The 16,795-nt window shown below is 38.1% G+C and overlaps 1 protein-coding gene across 1 annotated transcript in view; it reads left to right on the forward strand.

The window, feature by feature from the left end:
* The window catches only part of ush2a (Usher syndrome 2A (autosomal recessive, mild)), a 209,485-nt gene that overhangs the window by 151,192 nt on the left and 41,498 nt on the right, over nt 1–16,795 (forward strand). Inside the window, exons 51-57 of the mRNA XM_082142594.1 lie at nt 1,105–1,328; nt 2,740–2,992; nt 5,855–6,052; nt 7,412–7,566; nt 8,843–9,041; nt 15,588–15,695; nt 15,873–16,056. Of these exons, the coding sequence (XP_081998720.1) occupies nt 1,105–1,328; nt 2,740–2,992; nt 5,855–6,052; nt 7,412–7,566; nt 8,843–9,041; nt 15,588–15,695; nt 15,873–16,056 (1,321 nt within the window). The remainder of the gene's footprint in view (nt 1–1,104; nt 1,329–2,739; nt 2,993–5,854; nt 6,053–7,411; nt 7,567–8,842; nt 9,042–15,587; nt 15,696–15,872; nt 16,057–16,795) is intronic.

Consider the following 16,795-nt stretch of genomic DNA (forward strand, 5'->3'; position numbering starts at 1 on the left):
TTACTATTTAAATTAATGGCGCTGTCACAGTTTATCTGTGCAAAGAATGAACGCTGATTAGGGTATTAAACAATTAGCAATTTATCATACTGGGGGTTGATGGTAATTATAGTAGTGATGGTTTACCCAAGGAAATAAACCAGGAGTCACTTCCTGTTAGAAGAATATTAAACTACTTTTTGGAAAATTCTATTCTTTCTTCCCTCTGCCATGATACTGTACTTACCGCAAATCATACTGCATAAAAAGAATGTTTGTTCAAAACAGTTTCACCATCTTGGTCCTTATTCCAGTAGGTGCTCTGAAAATACAACTTTATATGCATTAATGCATCAAAATGAATGTTGAGTACACTACCGTTCGAAAGTTTAGGGTCTCTTATGCTCACCAAGGCTGCATTTATTTGATGAAAAATACAGTAAAAACATATTTTTGTGAATTTTTATCACAGATAACATGAACAAAGTTCAAAAGAACAGCATTTATTTGAAATAGAATTAATTTGTAACAAAAATTTCTTTACTGCCCGTTTTGATTAATTTAATGCGTCCTTGCTGAATAAAAATATGACTTTTTTTAAACTAATAAAACGTACTTACCCTAAACTTTTGAGCGGTAGTGTAATGCAGTTAGTATTTTCACAGCTGTGTTTGCAGGGCTGGTGCGTGTATGTTGAGTCAGGCCTCTGAGAACACTGTGATGCTTTTAGAGGTAATAGGAGAGGATGCAGATGTGGATGCTGAGCACTGATGGCTGATGGGAGGAGACAGTGGCCACGTTGCCAGGTGAAGCTGATTCCCCATGCAGCACGGCCGTCTGCATCTTTTACATGTCAGCTGCACATGCAGCTCTTTGACGTCGCCTGGAAACGTCCAGTGAGCTGTAATGGCCACATGTTGGATGCTATACTCGTGGTTCAAAAAATGTGCTGACTGCAGTCATGTTTAGTCAATGTACAGTGTGAAATGTCGGGAAAAAATATGAGCACTGCGAAACATGACGCGAGATAACCCAGGATTTAAATAAACCAGGGCTAACTATTTCAAGTGTGAAAGCCCTAATTTGAATCAACATCTTTCATGTATATAAATTTGTTTTACATAGGATTCAGCTGCTGTGGAGAGCACTACATCAACACATCCACTTCCTGGTGCTGCACAGGTCCCAGCGGCGAGTCTAAAGTCCACGTGGTGGAGAACAGGACGGCGTCGCTGAAGTGCTGCTGGTCAGAGGTGATTGATCAGGAGGAGGAGTGTTGTAATGGAGTGGGCTTCAATCCGCTCACATCTGTGTGTGCTGACAGAGCCCCGGCCAGCATCCTCATCCTGGTAATTAACACTTTCACTCAGAGTGACATATTCACTGTATGTTGTTTCAGCAATAGTTCTTCAGGATGAAGACTTAGTGGAGACTTTGCCCTCAAGCTGTTCTGTAGTGTCACGCCAGTTTCTCAAACTCAGATTAAAGCAATGCCAACATTTTCCAAAACAGATTATGGAGAGACCTTTGACTAAATGTCTGGTCCATACTGCAGACCTTTGAAAAAGAACCGCCCACTTAGACCATTTTGATTGAGAAACTGCTTTTAGGTCAGGTATAGGGGCAGGTTTATCTGAAATCATTGATGTCACTATAATAGAGTGAAATTGAAAATATATTCAAATCAGCCCTTGTGAAAAGGAAGTACTCTTTAGCATGCTTTTTTTATGGAAGCTGAGTTTCTTATGGAAATATGCTTAAGTGTGAACTGAATGTAGTGTTTCGGACACTTATTGTATGTTAATTGTAATTAAATGAAAATGTATTGTAGTTTAAATTTATATGTAATGCAGTTAGTTGAACTCTGGAGTGCTTTTTTGACCCACTTAAGTACATCTTTATATGCAATTTCATAATTCTTCTGTCTTTTAAACGTGGTTCTGAATTGCTTAATGTACTGACAAGCATTTGTGGTAAAGTAAAATATACTTTAATATCATATAAAATGTATATATATCTACATATATATATGTATATAACAAATCAATTGATTATTTAACCTTAAAAAACATTAATTGTAGATGTTCAGTACCCTGTAAACACAACTTTGATTATACTTTGATTTTGATTTGATTATACTGGCATATAGCCAGCCAATCAAATTAGAGCTGCTTGATCGAGTGGAACTCCTATATATATATATATATATATATATATATATATATATATATATATATATATATACACACATACATATATACATACATATGCACATATATACATATATATATATATATATATATATATATATATATATATATAATTAGCGTATAGATTTAGCGCTGAATTAGCTATTAAAGAGCTTCACTGGATAGGTGTTTTAGTAAAGTAGTTGAGTTTTAAACTCAAGCTGCCATGGTCTAAAGTGGAGGTTGGAAAAATGAGGCACAGAGCAGTGATGTATCTGCTCCTCTCCTCAGGAAGTAGGCACTCACAGTCACACTTCATTAATCAGATTTGCTCGCTGTAACACAAGCTCATCGTGCACCCAGCTTGAGCTCGTGAGGAAAAGAAAGAGACCAAGAAAAGAAAACTGGGATGGCGGTCATTAACTTGTAATTATGTCATTAAGGGGCATCCATGCTATTTATTGAGACAGAGGACTCCATACACACCCGCTGGCAGGGGTACTTTGACACACAACAGTTGTCTGATGACTGTTGTCACTAATGAGAGAGTGTGTGCGTATGTGTCCTTTAGGAGAAATGTCGCCCCAGTACGGTGTGTCCTGTGTCGGCGGTCGCGGGAGCTTTCTGCGGCTTGTGTGATTTTGACCCGGAGCAGTCCATTTGTACATGGGTACCAGGCGAGCCGTTCCCCGCTCACATTCCATCTCCCTCTGCCACTGCCGCCATCCCAACAGAAGCTCCTCCTACTGCCGCCCACAGCCAGCTCTGCCCATCCTCAGAGGAGCTGATATACAGTGGAGTGGCAAACCGATACAGTTTCACAGGTAAACAGGTCAACAATGTTTGTCAATTTACCCTCAATAATTGTTTTTGTTAACACTTTTCATTAAAAAAAAAAGTGAAATTGAAAGTGTTGTTATTGTTAAAATTATAATAGTATATAAATAATTCTAAAATAACACAGACCTGGAATAATATAATAACTGCGCTCTATCAAATCATACATATACTCTTTTTTCCCCATCATTTTTTGTCATATTTTTCACAGATCAGGGGATACACCCTTGTCTGTGAAAAATAGAATTGACTACAAATTGAGAAAAGGAAATAAATTAAAATAAAACACAAAAATGCAAAAGAATTGCATAAAAAAATAAGTCAATTATATGTGTGCATGCATACCCTCTTCTGTTAAATTATTATTTTTTTTTTTTTTATTATTTAGAAGCAGCCAGGGCTTAAAAACAAAATGATTAATCGGTTCACTCCGAGCAGAATCTTTTGGAAAATTTGGGAGACTGTCTCTGCTTGTTTGCAGTGCAAGGGTAACTGAAAAATTGGTTCTTTGAAAAAGTACATTGTTTTCTTTATTCAATTATGTATTTGAGGAGCGGAAGGAGGTGTCAGTCAGGTATTTGCCGTCGAGTCATAGCCAATACAGCCTGTGCGTAACATTTCGTCTTTTATATTACAAGCTTTTTACCAAATATATTAAACAACAGGAAAAACTCTCAGCCCCGCCCTGATCACCCCTCGCAGGCCGGGGGGGGGGGGGGGGGGTTACGTGGCAAGCAGGGCAGGGCCGAGAGCCCAAGGCCAGCGACGGGATTGCTAATGAGCGGGATTGCGTCACCTGCTCGTCACACCGGGATGGAGTTTCTCACGGAAGAGCTCCGAATTGAAAAAAAGGAGGAGAGACAACAGTAAAGGACGAGAAAGGATTAGGCCTGGATTATTTTACGTTGTGCTTTGTTTGTGTTTATGCGGCAGTCTTCCATGAGGGGCTGCCGCTTTACTTTCGTTTTGTGTTTGTTTATTTTATGATATTAAAGTTACGTTTGAACGTTCGCCGGTTCCCGCCTCCTACTTCCCTGAACACAAAACTTACTATACAACCGGTTAATGGTAATTTCAATGAAGCGTTTCTGTTCAAAACACTGAAACCTGATTTAGTTTTCAGTTTTGTTTATGTTCCTGTTTTTGTTCGTTTCCTTAAACCAGTCCAGAGCCCTGGAAGCAGGGTCATCATCAAGAGGAAGGGGTGAAGGGGGTCCATCTATGGTACAGCCTTATTTGGGCTCAGGGGAGAGAAAGACAACTAGGGGAAAAAAAATTCTAGTGCCCTGTAAATTTACGCAACAAACCAGCAGATGAGAGCCAAATGTGTTCAATAAACAAGAAATAGTATATGCCCAACATCTTTTATGTAAAGACATCAAACTGAATGCCACACACACACAAGAAGGAAAGTGTCAGTCATTTTGGGGATGTCCCCCACACTGTAAACATCTGCACATTTCATGTGTTCACAAGAACAGATGCTTAAGTGTGTATTAATTGTTGTGAGTCATAAATCTCACCTGCTATTTCGAAGTCATCATTAAAACTTTAAGATAGGCGTTTAGAGCGCCCCCTTGACTCACACTCTTATTAATGTTTTCAGGGGGAGTGCTGGTCCCTCGTTCTGGCTCAACCTCATCTGAGGTGTTATTTATTTGGTTAGTTACGTCTGTTTAATCAAGACTAATGCAGGAGTTGAGGGGGCTGGCTGGCACGAGGAGAGTGATTCTAGTCAGCGCTGTGCCACCATCTGGGCAGAAGCGTATAAACCTGTCGTGGCCCTGCACTCCTCCAGATGTTTCTCACGCCCTCATACCCGCACCCCGGAGAAAGATGACACTGAGTGCTCTCGGACAAATGCTGCCCAAGACTTGATTTGCCAGCCACACAAATATGAACGATTCCGCTTCCTCCTGACTTTGTGTAGCAAACACCCTTGAGGCCTTGGGGTTTTGTGTATTTTAACGTCATCATGAAATACAAATTCACCCTGTTTAAATCTAACAATGTGGCACTGGTCTTGTTGTAGATTATTATGTTATTTCAGTAGAAAAAAACGTTGTTTTTCATACAAACCTTCTTTTTCGACAGCACCAATCTCTTTTTTCAACCCCTCCTATAAAATCCACTTTGCTCCATTCTAGTTTGAAACACCCACTTTTTACAATCCAATCAATTCGCCCTACATTTTTTTTTCATTGAAAATCTTAATAAAATTACTGAAGTAGGGGTTACAAATTATATTTCATGTTTTCAATTAAAATTTAAATGAACCTTTTTCATTAATTTTAACTATTATTATTATTACTACTACTATTATTATATTCAGTTTTTATTTTAAAAAGAAAAGAAAATAATAAATTGGTATTGCCTAATGTACAATCAAATTTAATTTTACTTAAATTTTTTTTATATAAAATGACGTCGTTTGCTCATATACATATGTCTATTTTATTTATAAATTAGTACGTAAATTAGTCATAAATAAGTTTGCTTGGTTAACTTTAATTTGTTGTGAGACTGACTGTGTCTTGTCCTTTGAGAAGGGTATTTTTTCATCCTGTCACTCATAGAAGTGCCTCCGCCTGTCTGATGAAACCCATCTCGGAGATTTACACCCATGACTCCCCAAACACATGTATACAACAAACTGCTGTATTTCTGATAACAAAAAGCATTACAGTAAACAGTGTCCCTGGCTGCTCATTAAACTTTAGTCTTGTTTTAGTGTGAAGACTGACACACTTTAGAGACTCTCCTGTGATGCTGTCATGAACGAGGTTTCAGGGAAATTCTGAGGAATAGGTGTATTTGTGTGACCTGTGTTCTCTTGTGTGTCATTTCAGACACTGAACTGGACCCTTACACCAGTTATGAGTATAGAATTGGTGCTTGGAACAGCTTTGGCCGTGGGTTCAGTCCCTCCTCTCGTGTCACTACTAAAGAAGACGTTCCCTGGGATGTGCCTCCTCCTCACTGGAGCCATGTAGGCCTGCGTGATGACATCATCCAGCTTGAATGGTCAGCTCCAAAAAAAAACAATGGTAATTATTTTAAAAAGGTGGTGTTGACTTTTATTGCATCCCATTCCCGCTATAGCTGAGTGAAACCAATCCAGTGACCTCTCTCTCTCTCTCTCTCTCTCTCTCTCTCTCTCTCTCTCTATATATATATATATATACACACACACACACACACACACACACACAGTTGTGGTCAGAATTAATGGCACCCCTGGTAAATATGATCAAAAATGGCTGTAAAAAACAAATATGCATTGTTTCATTAAAAAAATTGGCAAAAATCTAACCTTTCATTGAAGTAAAAGATTTGAAAGTGGGGGGAAATCACATTATGAAATAAATGTTTTTACAATATAATGTAATGATTTTGGGTCCTGATGACATCAATTCGGTGCCCCAATTTTTTTATAATATATATATATATATTATTTACAATATAGTGTAAATATCAGTTTACAAATATCATAAGTGAATTATTTGCTAAGAATTGTATTAATTACACATTAAATATATTCTCATAGTTTGTACACAAAATCCAGTGACTGTTTGTTTATATCTATATATATAGTGGACAAAGCAACAGTTTTGGACTATTTATGATATCATGTTTCTTCAGTTTTAAGTGTTATTGCTTCCAGCTTGGAAATATATAATAGCTAACTAAAATGCACATTGCACAGTTCATAGTCAGGAACGATAGGTAGAGACTTGAAACCTCTTGGAAATGTAACTTCTTTATAGTTTCACAATTTTTTTTATAATAATCCTATAAAGTTTGATTTCTTTTTCCCTTCAAATCAAAGCACATTATTTTTTTGCCAGATGCCACTGCTAATAATGCAGTTTCTTACTCTCATGGTAATATTGTCATATGTTTATTCAGTAGAACGTTTGGTTATGTAAATGATTAATCACGGAGTGAATCAGTTTGGGTAATCCACGCCTGAAGTCGTGACTCTCAGAAGATTTACTCACATTTCCCCCAACAAACTGGATGGCAGGCTTTTTCTTCAGGCTGTAATGATATGACTCAGACAGAGTGGAACTAGCTGATTGTTTTATCATCTCTCCTCTGAAGACCTGCCTGTTATTAAGCGTAATCTGCATAGCTCGGCAGAATAATTTATGAAGAACAAAATTCACATGCGCATAAACACTAAGTGAGAATAACAAGCTTCATTTTAGGGAACTTCTGTGCCACTTAATATGTAAAGAAACATGCTGATTGCTCATTAGGACTTCACTCTGTGTGCTAATCAAATGGCTTGCCACCCAATCTGTTGTGATTTGAAAGTTAGTTCAACGGTTTCACTACTGCACTGAGTGGAATTAATGTTGAAGCCATTTTTTGACCCTGCGTGTTTTTATGTACTCTGATAGGTGAGATAAGTCACTATGTGATCCTGCGTGATGGACAGGAGCGCTACCGTGGCACCGATCATAGCTTCACAGATGCGGGAGGAATCCGACCTTTTCGGGAGTACATGTACCAGCTCAGAGCCTGCACTGCTGCCGGCTGCACAGACAGCTCAAAAGTGAGTCTATGTCTCATCTACCTCTCATCTTATAGGCAGTAAACCATACAACATAACAGTGAAGTGTGTAATTACATTGCCACTAGTGGTACCAAATGGGATTGCAACAATGACCATTTCTAAACGGGTTTCCCAAACACAACCAGCCATTGGTTGGACAAATACACAGTGCCGCCCCAAACTAACGCTATCAATTGAGATTATGTGCTGTGTCGGGTCAGTAATGATGCTCTGACCGGAAACGGCGACAATTTTTAAATAGTGTAATAATGATTCAACGTTTGTTTAACAAATCAATGTTTTGATACGTTTAAAGAGACACTTTTTGGGGATAGAACTTTAAAGGAAAGTTTGTAGGGTACTGTTCAGGTGTAAAAAAAACAAAACAGTAATATAGTAATATAGTCACTCCTACCCACTCTCTCATTTTCCTATTGTCCTTCATCTTTACAGTCTTACCCGCAAATATTTACAAGCATTGTGCTGAACAGCTACAAAACACTTGTAAAGTATTGCAGGAGTCGTACTCCCCCTTTCATGCCCATGTTATGTCGCTAGTGCCGAGTAAACAGGATATTTTTAATGGCAAGCTAATGGAAGAAGAGTAACAGCTGACTTCCTGCCATAATTGTTGTCTCCTTGTAATAGCTGTCAGCGGCTCAGCTGATGAAAGAGGAAATTAACCTGTCTATCTTCTCTTCTTATGTCTAATTTAGGATCCGATTATCAATAACCGCACAGATCTGCTAGAGGCAAAGTAAAAAGAACCTCCCAGAGCAGCTTTAGGTCCATTTTTCTTTCCACACACCTCCGGGGTCTTGCCCAGCACACCAATTGGCCACCAATGATCCACTTCTTCTTTCTTCTTCCCCCTCGCACGATCGTTTTTAAGTGGAGCTGGATTAACTTGTACACCTGCAAGCATTGCCCAAACAGTTGCAATTATTGTCCGACCCAATACAAGGGGAGCAATTACCACGGGGCACCCTGTTGTCGTTCAACGGGACCCTGCTCAGCCAGCTCTGTCGGTGGGAATGAGGAACCTGATTTAATCTTTGTGGACACTCTGCAGGCTCACAAGCACATCAGGCCAGCGCCGGGCCAGACTACACGTAGCTGGAAAAAAAACACCTTAACCACCTCTCACGGCCCTTTCCTAATAGTCTGCCACTCCTAAAGACAAGAGTTGAAACCACTAGTGACATTCTATTAGAGCAGGATATCCAAGCCTCCATTAGGGCAAATTGCTCTGTAATTCTTTTTGTTGTGTGTCCAGGTTGTGGCAGTGACTGTCCAGGGGGAGCCAGAGGGAATCGCCGCTCCCGTGGTGAGCGCGCTGGGGCCCGGGGCACTAAAGATCAGCTGGGTGGCTCCAGCCAAACCGAACGGTATCATCCGGGAGTACCACATCAATCAGAGCGGCGTTGGAGTGATCCACACGGAAACAGAGGGGGAGATGGCTTACAATGTCACAGGTATCACATATACAGTACCTTTCAAAAGTTTGGGATCAGTACGATTTTTTATTATTTCTTTGTATTTTGAAAGAAAGAAATGTATTCACAAAGGACACATTCAAATGAAGGGGGCAGTAAAGAGTTAAAAAAAATTCAAAAAAATGCTGTTCTTTTAAACTTTCTATTCATTAAAGAATCCTGACACAAATGTATGATGGTTTCCACCAAAAAGATTAAGCCCCACAACTGATCAATATTCAACATATAATAAGAATAATGATCAGTATAGTATTTGAATAATTTCTGAAGGATCATGTGATGCTGAAAATTTAGCTTTGCCATCACAGGAATAAATTACATTGTTAAATATATTCAAATAGAAAACAGTACTTAGAAATTATGTAATAATATCTCACAATATTACTTGCCTTGGTGACCATAAGAGGCTTCTTTAAAAAAAAACAACCAACACCATATTTTTAAACAGTAAAATGTTTTGTTTTAAATATTATAAATAATGTTAATTAGTTTATATATGTACAGTAGTTCTTGCTATAGATTTTAATGATCTGTAGTTAAAATTATAAAAAAAAATTAATATGATTATTTTACTTTTTTTAATTATTTGTTTTTAGGATCCACATTTTTATGAGGTGAATTATATATCTCTGCATTTTGTTTCCCAGATGTCTGTTTTATAAGACTTATTGTTAAACCATCTAAGTACAGTCCACAAAGCTTTTTTACTTAGCGGATTAAGTAACTCTGATATATTTTAAAGTGTAAAACAGATTAACAATGACGAAAAGTTTGTCTCTAATACCTATAAACTCTTCAACTCCTTTAACATAAGGAAAGTACTAAATGAGAGAGAGGAATAAAGAGGAAAGTCAGAGGGCGAGTGATGAATCAGTTTAGCAGCAGAGAGCAGCCGCCCCCTACACGCTGCCCCATGCTGGCCCTGACGGCAGCAGCAGCGAGAGTAAGAGAGCGAGAATCCGCCGTGTCTCCTCCACGTGCCCTGCCTTTATTTATGCATGCTGTTTCTGGAAGCAATCTAATGACTGAATTTACACCTGATTCCCGCAATGAGCAGCCGGCCTGCCCATCACTCCTGAGGCCTCCGCTGATTTGTGGGGCTTCTTTTATCTGCCTGGGAGAGGAGCAGTGTTCCTGGCCCTGAGCCATCCGTCACCACCGCAAGGGTACGCGCAAGGCGCACTCCCACTTTCAGTGCCGCCCGACTCTACACAGCCCAGCACATGGCAATGGACAGCTGCACAACAGCCAGCACACATAGAGAGAGGGGTTTAGATTAAGTGCTCACAAATATATTTCCTTCCAAGAAAGATTTACATTTTCCTCTGAGCAGTATCTGTTTAATCACTTTTTTTTTCTTTTTTTTCTTTTTTTTGCACCAATAGTTATTATTATTATTCAATTTTCTTTTACATTGTTTTGCCCATTGTCTTAATGCAGCCAAAATGAAATGCGTTTCTCAGCTAATATTGATACATGTAACTGCTATTAATGTAATTATTACAATGGGTAAATAATGTAATTAAATACAGTAGATTCAATTATAAATGTGTAATCAAGTGGAAGCAATAATAATAATTTCATTTCATTTTTCATGCTATTTTGTACACATTGTCTTAAAAAGCGGCCACTTTTTATAATGTCTGCAATGGTAATGTAATGTTTGGAAGCTTTTCAAATATTGATACACGCAACTGCTGTTAATATAATTATTACAATCGGTAGATATTGTAATAAATTCAGTTCAAATGTGTAATCAATTGGCAGCAATAATAACAATAGTAGTAGCAAAATTATTTATTTGTTTGTTGTCTAGACTGGAATATGTATTTTGTTTCTTTTAAATGATCTTTTTGAATGGGCTCCTATTCGAATAGCACATATGCGCTGTAAGTGTCTGTCTCTACGGACCAATATGAAACGCATAATTCATGCAGAGATGAAAAAGAGAGAATGTTTCTCGCTCCAGCCTGTCGACACTATCACTGACATGATTATCAAACCTGAGTCGGGCACATCGTTTTGAGGAGCATCTGATCTCTTCCCAGTCAGGATTAATCTGAATGAATCGCATGCAGGGAGCCGCTCCTCTGAGAGATGGCTGACTCTGGGAATGCTAACATCCCATAACGCCGGAGAGAATGACATCCTCACTTCCCGTGTTTGAGCTTACGGACGTCCAGGAGAAAATCAGGCTCATTTATTTAAATATATTGTAAAAAAAAAGATGTGTTTTGAGACTGTTGACTGTGCAGTCTGTGTATCTTAAACACCTCATAGGCAGAGTCTCACTGAAAGCAATGATGTTTAAACAGCAGGTTTCCTGTGTTTAGCTGATCTACTTGAGGAATCTCCTGGCGTGTAGTTCTCAGCTTTCCTCTCCGAACACAAGCTCAGACCTCCCTCCCTGCCTTCAGCAGCGCTCAGCCATAGGCTGTCTGTCTGTGCACTCCAGAGGAGCCACTGGGAAGCACCCGATTTTTGTAAATAAGCTTGAAATCAGCAGGGACCTTCAAATGGTTGGAGCTCAACTGCAACTTGCTGTCGACCAAAGATATTTCAGCTAGTAGCGGCGGTAAGGGGCTTTCCGAGTTCTTTCTGTTCCTCTGAAGGCCCTGAAGTTGGCAGCGACGGCACGCACCAAACAAATCATCCAGTCCTGGATCCTGGGGTGAGTGGGGAGGGAGGGGATCTGATGGCAGATTTGGCCGGCTGGCAGTGTGGCGTGTTTAAGACTTGGCTGGGGGTGATGGCAGGCAAAGGCGGTCTCGCTGGCTGGGATGTGAGGCAGCGGTGATGGCGTTCAGTCGCTGGCAGAGGCTGCAAAATGCCTTTGCTCGGGGTTTCCTTTGTGGAGAGGCTCTAAAGCCGCGTTGAGACTTTCATGTCCCTCTGCGCAGAGCGGTAAATCCTACCAGTGTTTTGTGCCGTGCGCCGGCTCGGGCAGCCTGAGCGTCTGTGCTCCAGCGCCGACTGCTGCTGGGAAGCACCTCCGTGCTCCTTAAAACCTCCAAACTTCCTGCCTTCCCTCACTTGACATGATTAAACACACACCAAAAGTGCTCAAGCCTCCTGCTTGCTTTCTTTGTGGCAACAAAGCCGCCACTTTAAACACCACATTAGAGTCACTGGATTACAGATTTAGCTTTTTTTTTCTTTTCTGGTACCTATGAAACTATTAAGACTAAAACTTAATTTAGAAGCAAGTTGCATTTGAGCACACAATTTTATACAAAATAAATAAAGATTCTTATTGGCATCTATGGTTCCATGAAGAAATTTTAAATTCCCTGAAACATTTTCATTGCACAAAAGGTTCTTTATAGTAAGAAATTGTTCTTAAAATCCTCTTCATACTAAGGAAAAAAAAAATCTTTTAAGAACTGATCACTGAAAGATTCTTGGATTGGAACCAATATTTTTAAGAGTGTATGTGAGTTTACTACATATACATCAAAAAATGAAATTTATTGAAGTTGTGTGTGATGCATGGAATTGAAAGAGATCGTGTTCAAACATTTCTTTGTAGCTACAGGAGCTGTGCGCACGTTCACACACACTGTGAGAGCCGGCCCTTTCATATGACAGCACTCCTAGTGACAAAGACAGTTCCTGTCCCCTTTGTTATTGTAATGAATGAAGACCAAATAAATGAAAGGCATCAATAATTAAAGCATTATTAGTTTTGACTGTGACTTCAACACATTGGGAAAAATCCAGTGAGTGAGAAAAAGGTTTATAAAAGCTTTTTTTGTACCTTTTAAATGTTTTGTTTTTTTAGATCATACAATTAAGATTATAGACTACACCTCAAATGCCCTTTATTTAATAGGGCAGAAGAAGGTGATTTATTTATTTCACTTTTTTTTGCACGATGGAAAATTGCAGTGTGAAATGTGCTTTAATTAACTAAGTGTAGTGTTGAATGATTATTTAAATTGCATTAATTGCATACAAAATTAAGAAATTAATATTTAAAAAAATAATAATAATAAAGTAAAAACACCATAAATGCCAGTCTTCAAAATGTGCTTTTTAGTGTGCATGCCAAATTATTAGTCCAAATTTGAGTAAAAAAAAAATTTCTTAGTATCGCATAGTCAAGATGCACTTCATCATTGCAAATTAGCTTCTGTTAAATTAAGTATAAAATCCCCAAAGAATCTAAAATATGTATAGCTTTTCATTACCTGATGTGAATTATTGCTCTCAATTATATAAATTATGTTGCAAGCCATGCGTTTAATTGGACATTTGTAAATGAATTAATAATTTATTAATATACAATACTAGCATTTTAATTCTATTTCTAAAACTAATTCTATTAGTTTAAGTCTTCATTGAATGTTTTCATAAAATATAATGCTCTGAAAATTATTCTAAACGTGTCCGCTTGTAACATACTTTATATTTCCAAGTTACACAATTAAAAACGAAAGACTTCATATCATTATAATCTAAAATCTTATGTAAGTGTATAAAGTCACTAGTTAGTTTTAGCCAGCACCACATTCTCAAACCCCTTCACCTGGCTTATCAGTCTTCCATGTGCAGCTGCTTTATCAGGGTTCAGAGAGGTCTGCCCATGTCCTGATAGAAGAGAAGAACCTTTGCCTCCTAAATTATGCGTGAGCGGGAGGAAACTGATCCTATAAAAGGCATCAGGGGTAGTCTCCTAGCTTGGCTGACACGTAGAGCCCACAGATCGCTTCATAATCCCCTCCAGACAGAAAAAAAAAAAACATTAAGTAATTGTAGACAGGAAGTGGGCACTTAATTATTTAGAGGTTTTTATCAATGTGGCAGGTAAAGTGAGTAAGCATTGCAGGCCTTTTCTCATCAGGTCGCCACGTTCAGGAATAGCACCTATCATCTTCTCATATTCTCTAATGCAAACAGTAAATGGCAGCTTGTCAATAAAATACCTTTTTATATCGTTTATTACCTCACACTTCCTCACTGTGCTGTACGGAGCAATTTGGATGACAGTTACGGCATTGTTTCACTTTGTGTTAGCTGGGTGCTACAAATGGGCCGTTGTGTGCTTAGAGGGGTTAGAGCTAAAATGATTGATTTTTATTTTTTTTTACTCCTGTTTATTTATATATGTATTTATTTGCAATTTTCATTAAAGGTGCATATGTCTTTAACAGGCTAAGAGTGCCCCCTTCAGTTTGAATGGAATATCAAAATGTAACTGAGGGTGATGTCGTGAATGGATCAATATATATATATATATATATATATATTTTTTTTTTTTTGATTTTTTTTTTTGGGTATAATATACATGCATATTAATAATTACGATTTCCGGCTTGATATTAGACAGCATATGCTTCGTTTAAGTGCAAGTTTGAGTCCATAAAAATAGTATTGTCTGTGTAAAATATTTCAAATTAAATAATCTGTTTCCTATGTATTGTATAATAATAATACATTGGGATGTTAATGCTTTTACTAATATTATTTCTAAAGCTAACCTCCATGAGGTTATTTCTGACTAATCATTCAAATATTTTTTTTCTGAATAATGTAATCTTCCTGTTAGTTACCCAAGTAGATTGATCTCTAAATTAGGTTGGATTTATGGCGTGCGAATGGTTTCAGCCCCCCTGAACACCAAATGCTCTAATAACTTACCCCTCAACACTATAATAACCTAGCCCTCCTAGAATACACACCTGGACATGTTTTGCATGGCGATGTGTGAAGTGAAGCTTTAAAGGCAATATTCAGTGGTTTTCCCCTGTGTTTAGTATGCTCAACAGAATTCTTTACTTAACCCAAACACAGCTCAACGTTCTGAAAAAATTGATCTGTGTTTGGGTTAAATGAGAGAGGCCGTAAGGCATACTAAACAGGAGCACGGGTGCATGTGTTCCTCCAGATGTGGAGGCAGTGCTCGACGGACACAGGCACGGCTTTGCAGGGTGCGCAGAGTTCAGGATTAAAGTGAGATTTAAAGTGCTTCAGGATTAGAACCAGATTTAGAGTTCTGACTGCTGAAGCTGCATCTTTGTCACAGGTGCTGTGCTACAAACCAAATTACTCATACATTTTATAAACAAACAACATATATATATATATATATATATATATATATATATATATATATATATATATATATATATATATATATATATATATATATATATTAATGAATCCAAAAGCTTGTTAATTCTATTATTTATATACTTTTAGTTCTTCAGTGGGCCATTGGCTGTAATATTACATTAAACATTCAGAGGGATTTCAGTGTATTCTTTGCTGTTATGTGAGGTACAGAGTTGTTATACATTTAAATCAGCTAAATTTTATATTTCATATAAATATTGATAGTTTTTTTATATATATATTTAAAACTACATTATAATTAAGTATTAAATATATTAAATTATATTCACTTTTTTATTATAATATTATATATTATATTATATTTATTATTAAATTCATTAGCACATGTGTAAGTGTAGATGATTGTTGCAGATGGTGTTTAAAAGCAATGTCTGTTGACTGTTTTTGCAGGTCTGCAGCCGCACACCGACTACAGCTTTATTCTTGTTGCATGCACTGCAGCTGGTTGCGGAGCAAGTCAGCCATCTATGGGTCGCACACTGGAAGATGCACCAGCAGGTTAATGCACTTACACACACTGACACTCACTGTAACATATCATCTCACACTAAAAACAATGTTGTTTGTTTTTGATTTTTTTAGATTTTTCATATATATATATATATATACTGTATATTGTATTTAATATATTCACTTGTCTCGTCTGTCTTATCCTCTTTGTTTTCTCTTCTCTAGATGTGTGGGTGGTGCCCAGGCATATACAGGTGAACTCTTCAGCAGTGGAGCTTCACTGGAGCCAGCCGCTCAAACCCAATGGCCTGCTCTCTCGGTATCGGCTGCTGCGTGACGGAGTGGTCGTCTTCACCAGTGACGGAGGAAAGATGAGCTACACAGACGCTGGCCTTCAGCCCAACACCAGGTTCTATCTATCGGCTATCTTTAACAAGCCATTAGCACTTGATTATCGATGACATCTAATCCTATGTGTGTCTTAAAGAATCCTGGGACTCTACAATAACAGAGCTCTTCAGTAACAGAGCTGCTCTGATACCAAATCATTAAAAGTTTTTAAGAGGAGCGAGCAGGGAGGCTAGCTAATGAGCAGCAGCGTTGGCTTGGAGAGTCGCATTGATCGCGTTCCCCTTGTGATTCGAGTTAGGACACCAACTAAACTTTTCTACTGTTGATTGAGAGCGAGACTGAGGCTCAAAATGGCTCAACACTAAGCTTTTAATTGTCTTAACTACAAATTATTGGTCAGGAAATTACCTCTTCACTGTGAAAAGTAATTCAATGCAAGAATGGCTTGCTTCCCACAAATGAAAAGTTGTTATCTATAGAGGAATGATCAGATGTTATTTTTCAACAAGATAATACTCCCACCCAAATTGCAAAGACAACCCAGAAGTGGCTTGAGAACAAGTCTATCAGGCTCATGTTTTTGCCTGGTCAGAGTCCAGATTTGAACCCTATAGTGAATAATTGGTCTCACATTAAACTGAAACTAACTGGGAGAAATTTTTCAACTGCTCATGAACTGGTTGAAGCCATTAACATGGAGTGGAACAACACTGACTCTTCTTCCTATAAAAAGCTGTCTGCAAGTTTACCCACACAGCTTAAACATTTAAAGAAAACAAAGGGGAAGGCAATTCCAT

The sequence above is a fragment of the Leuciscus leuciscus genome, assembly GCF_965113295.1.
Source record: "Leuciscus leuciscus genome assembly, chromosome: 17".
Classification (NCBI taxonomy): Eukaryota; Metazoa; Chordata; class Actinopteri; order Cypriniformes; family Leuciscidae; genus Leuciscus; species Leuciscus leuciscus.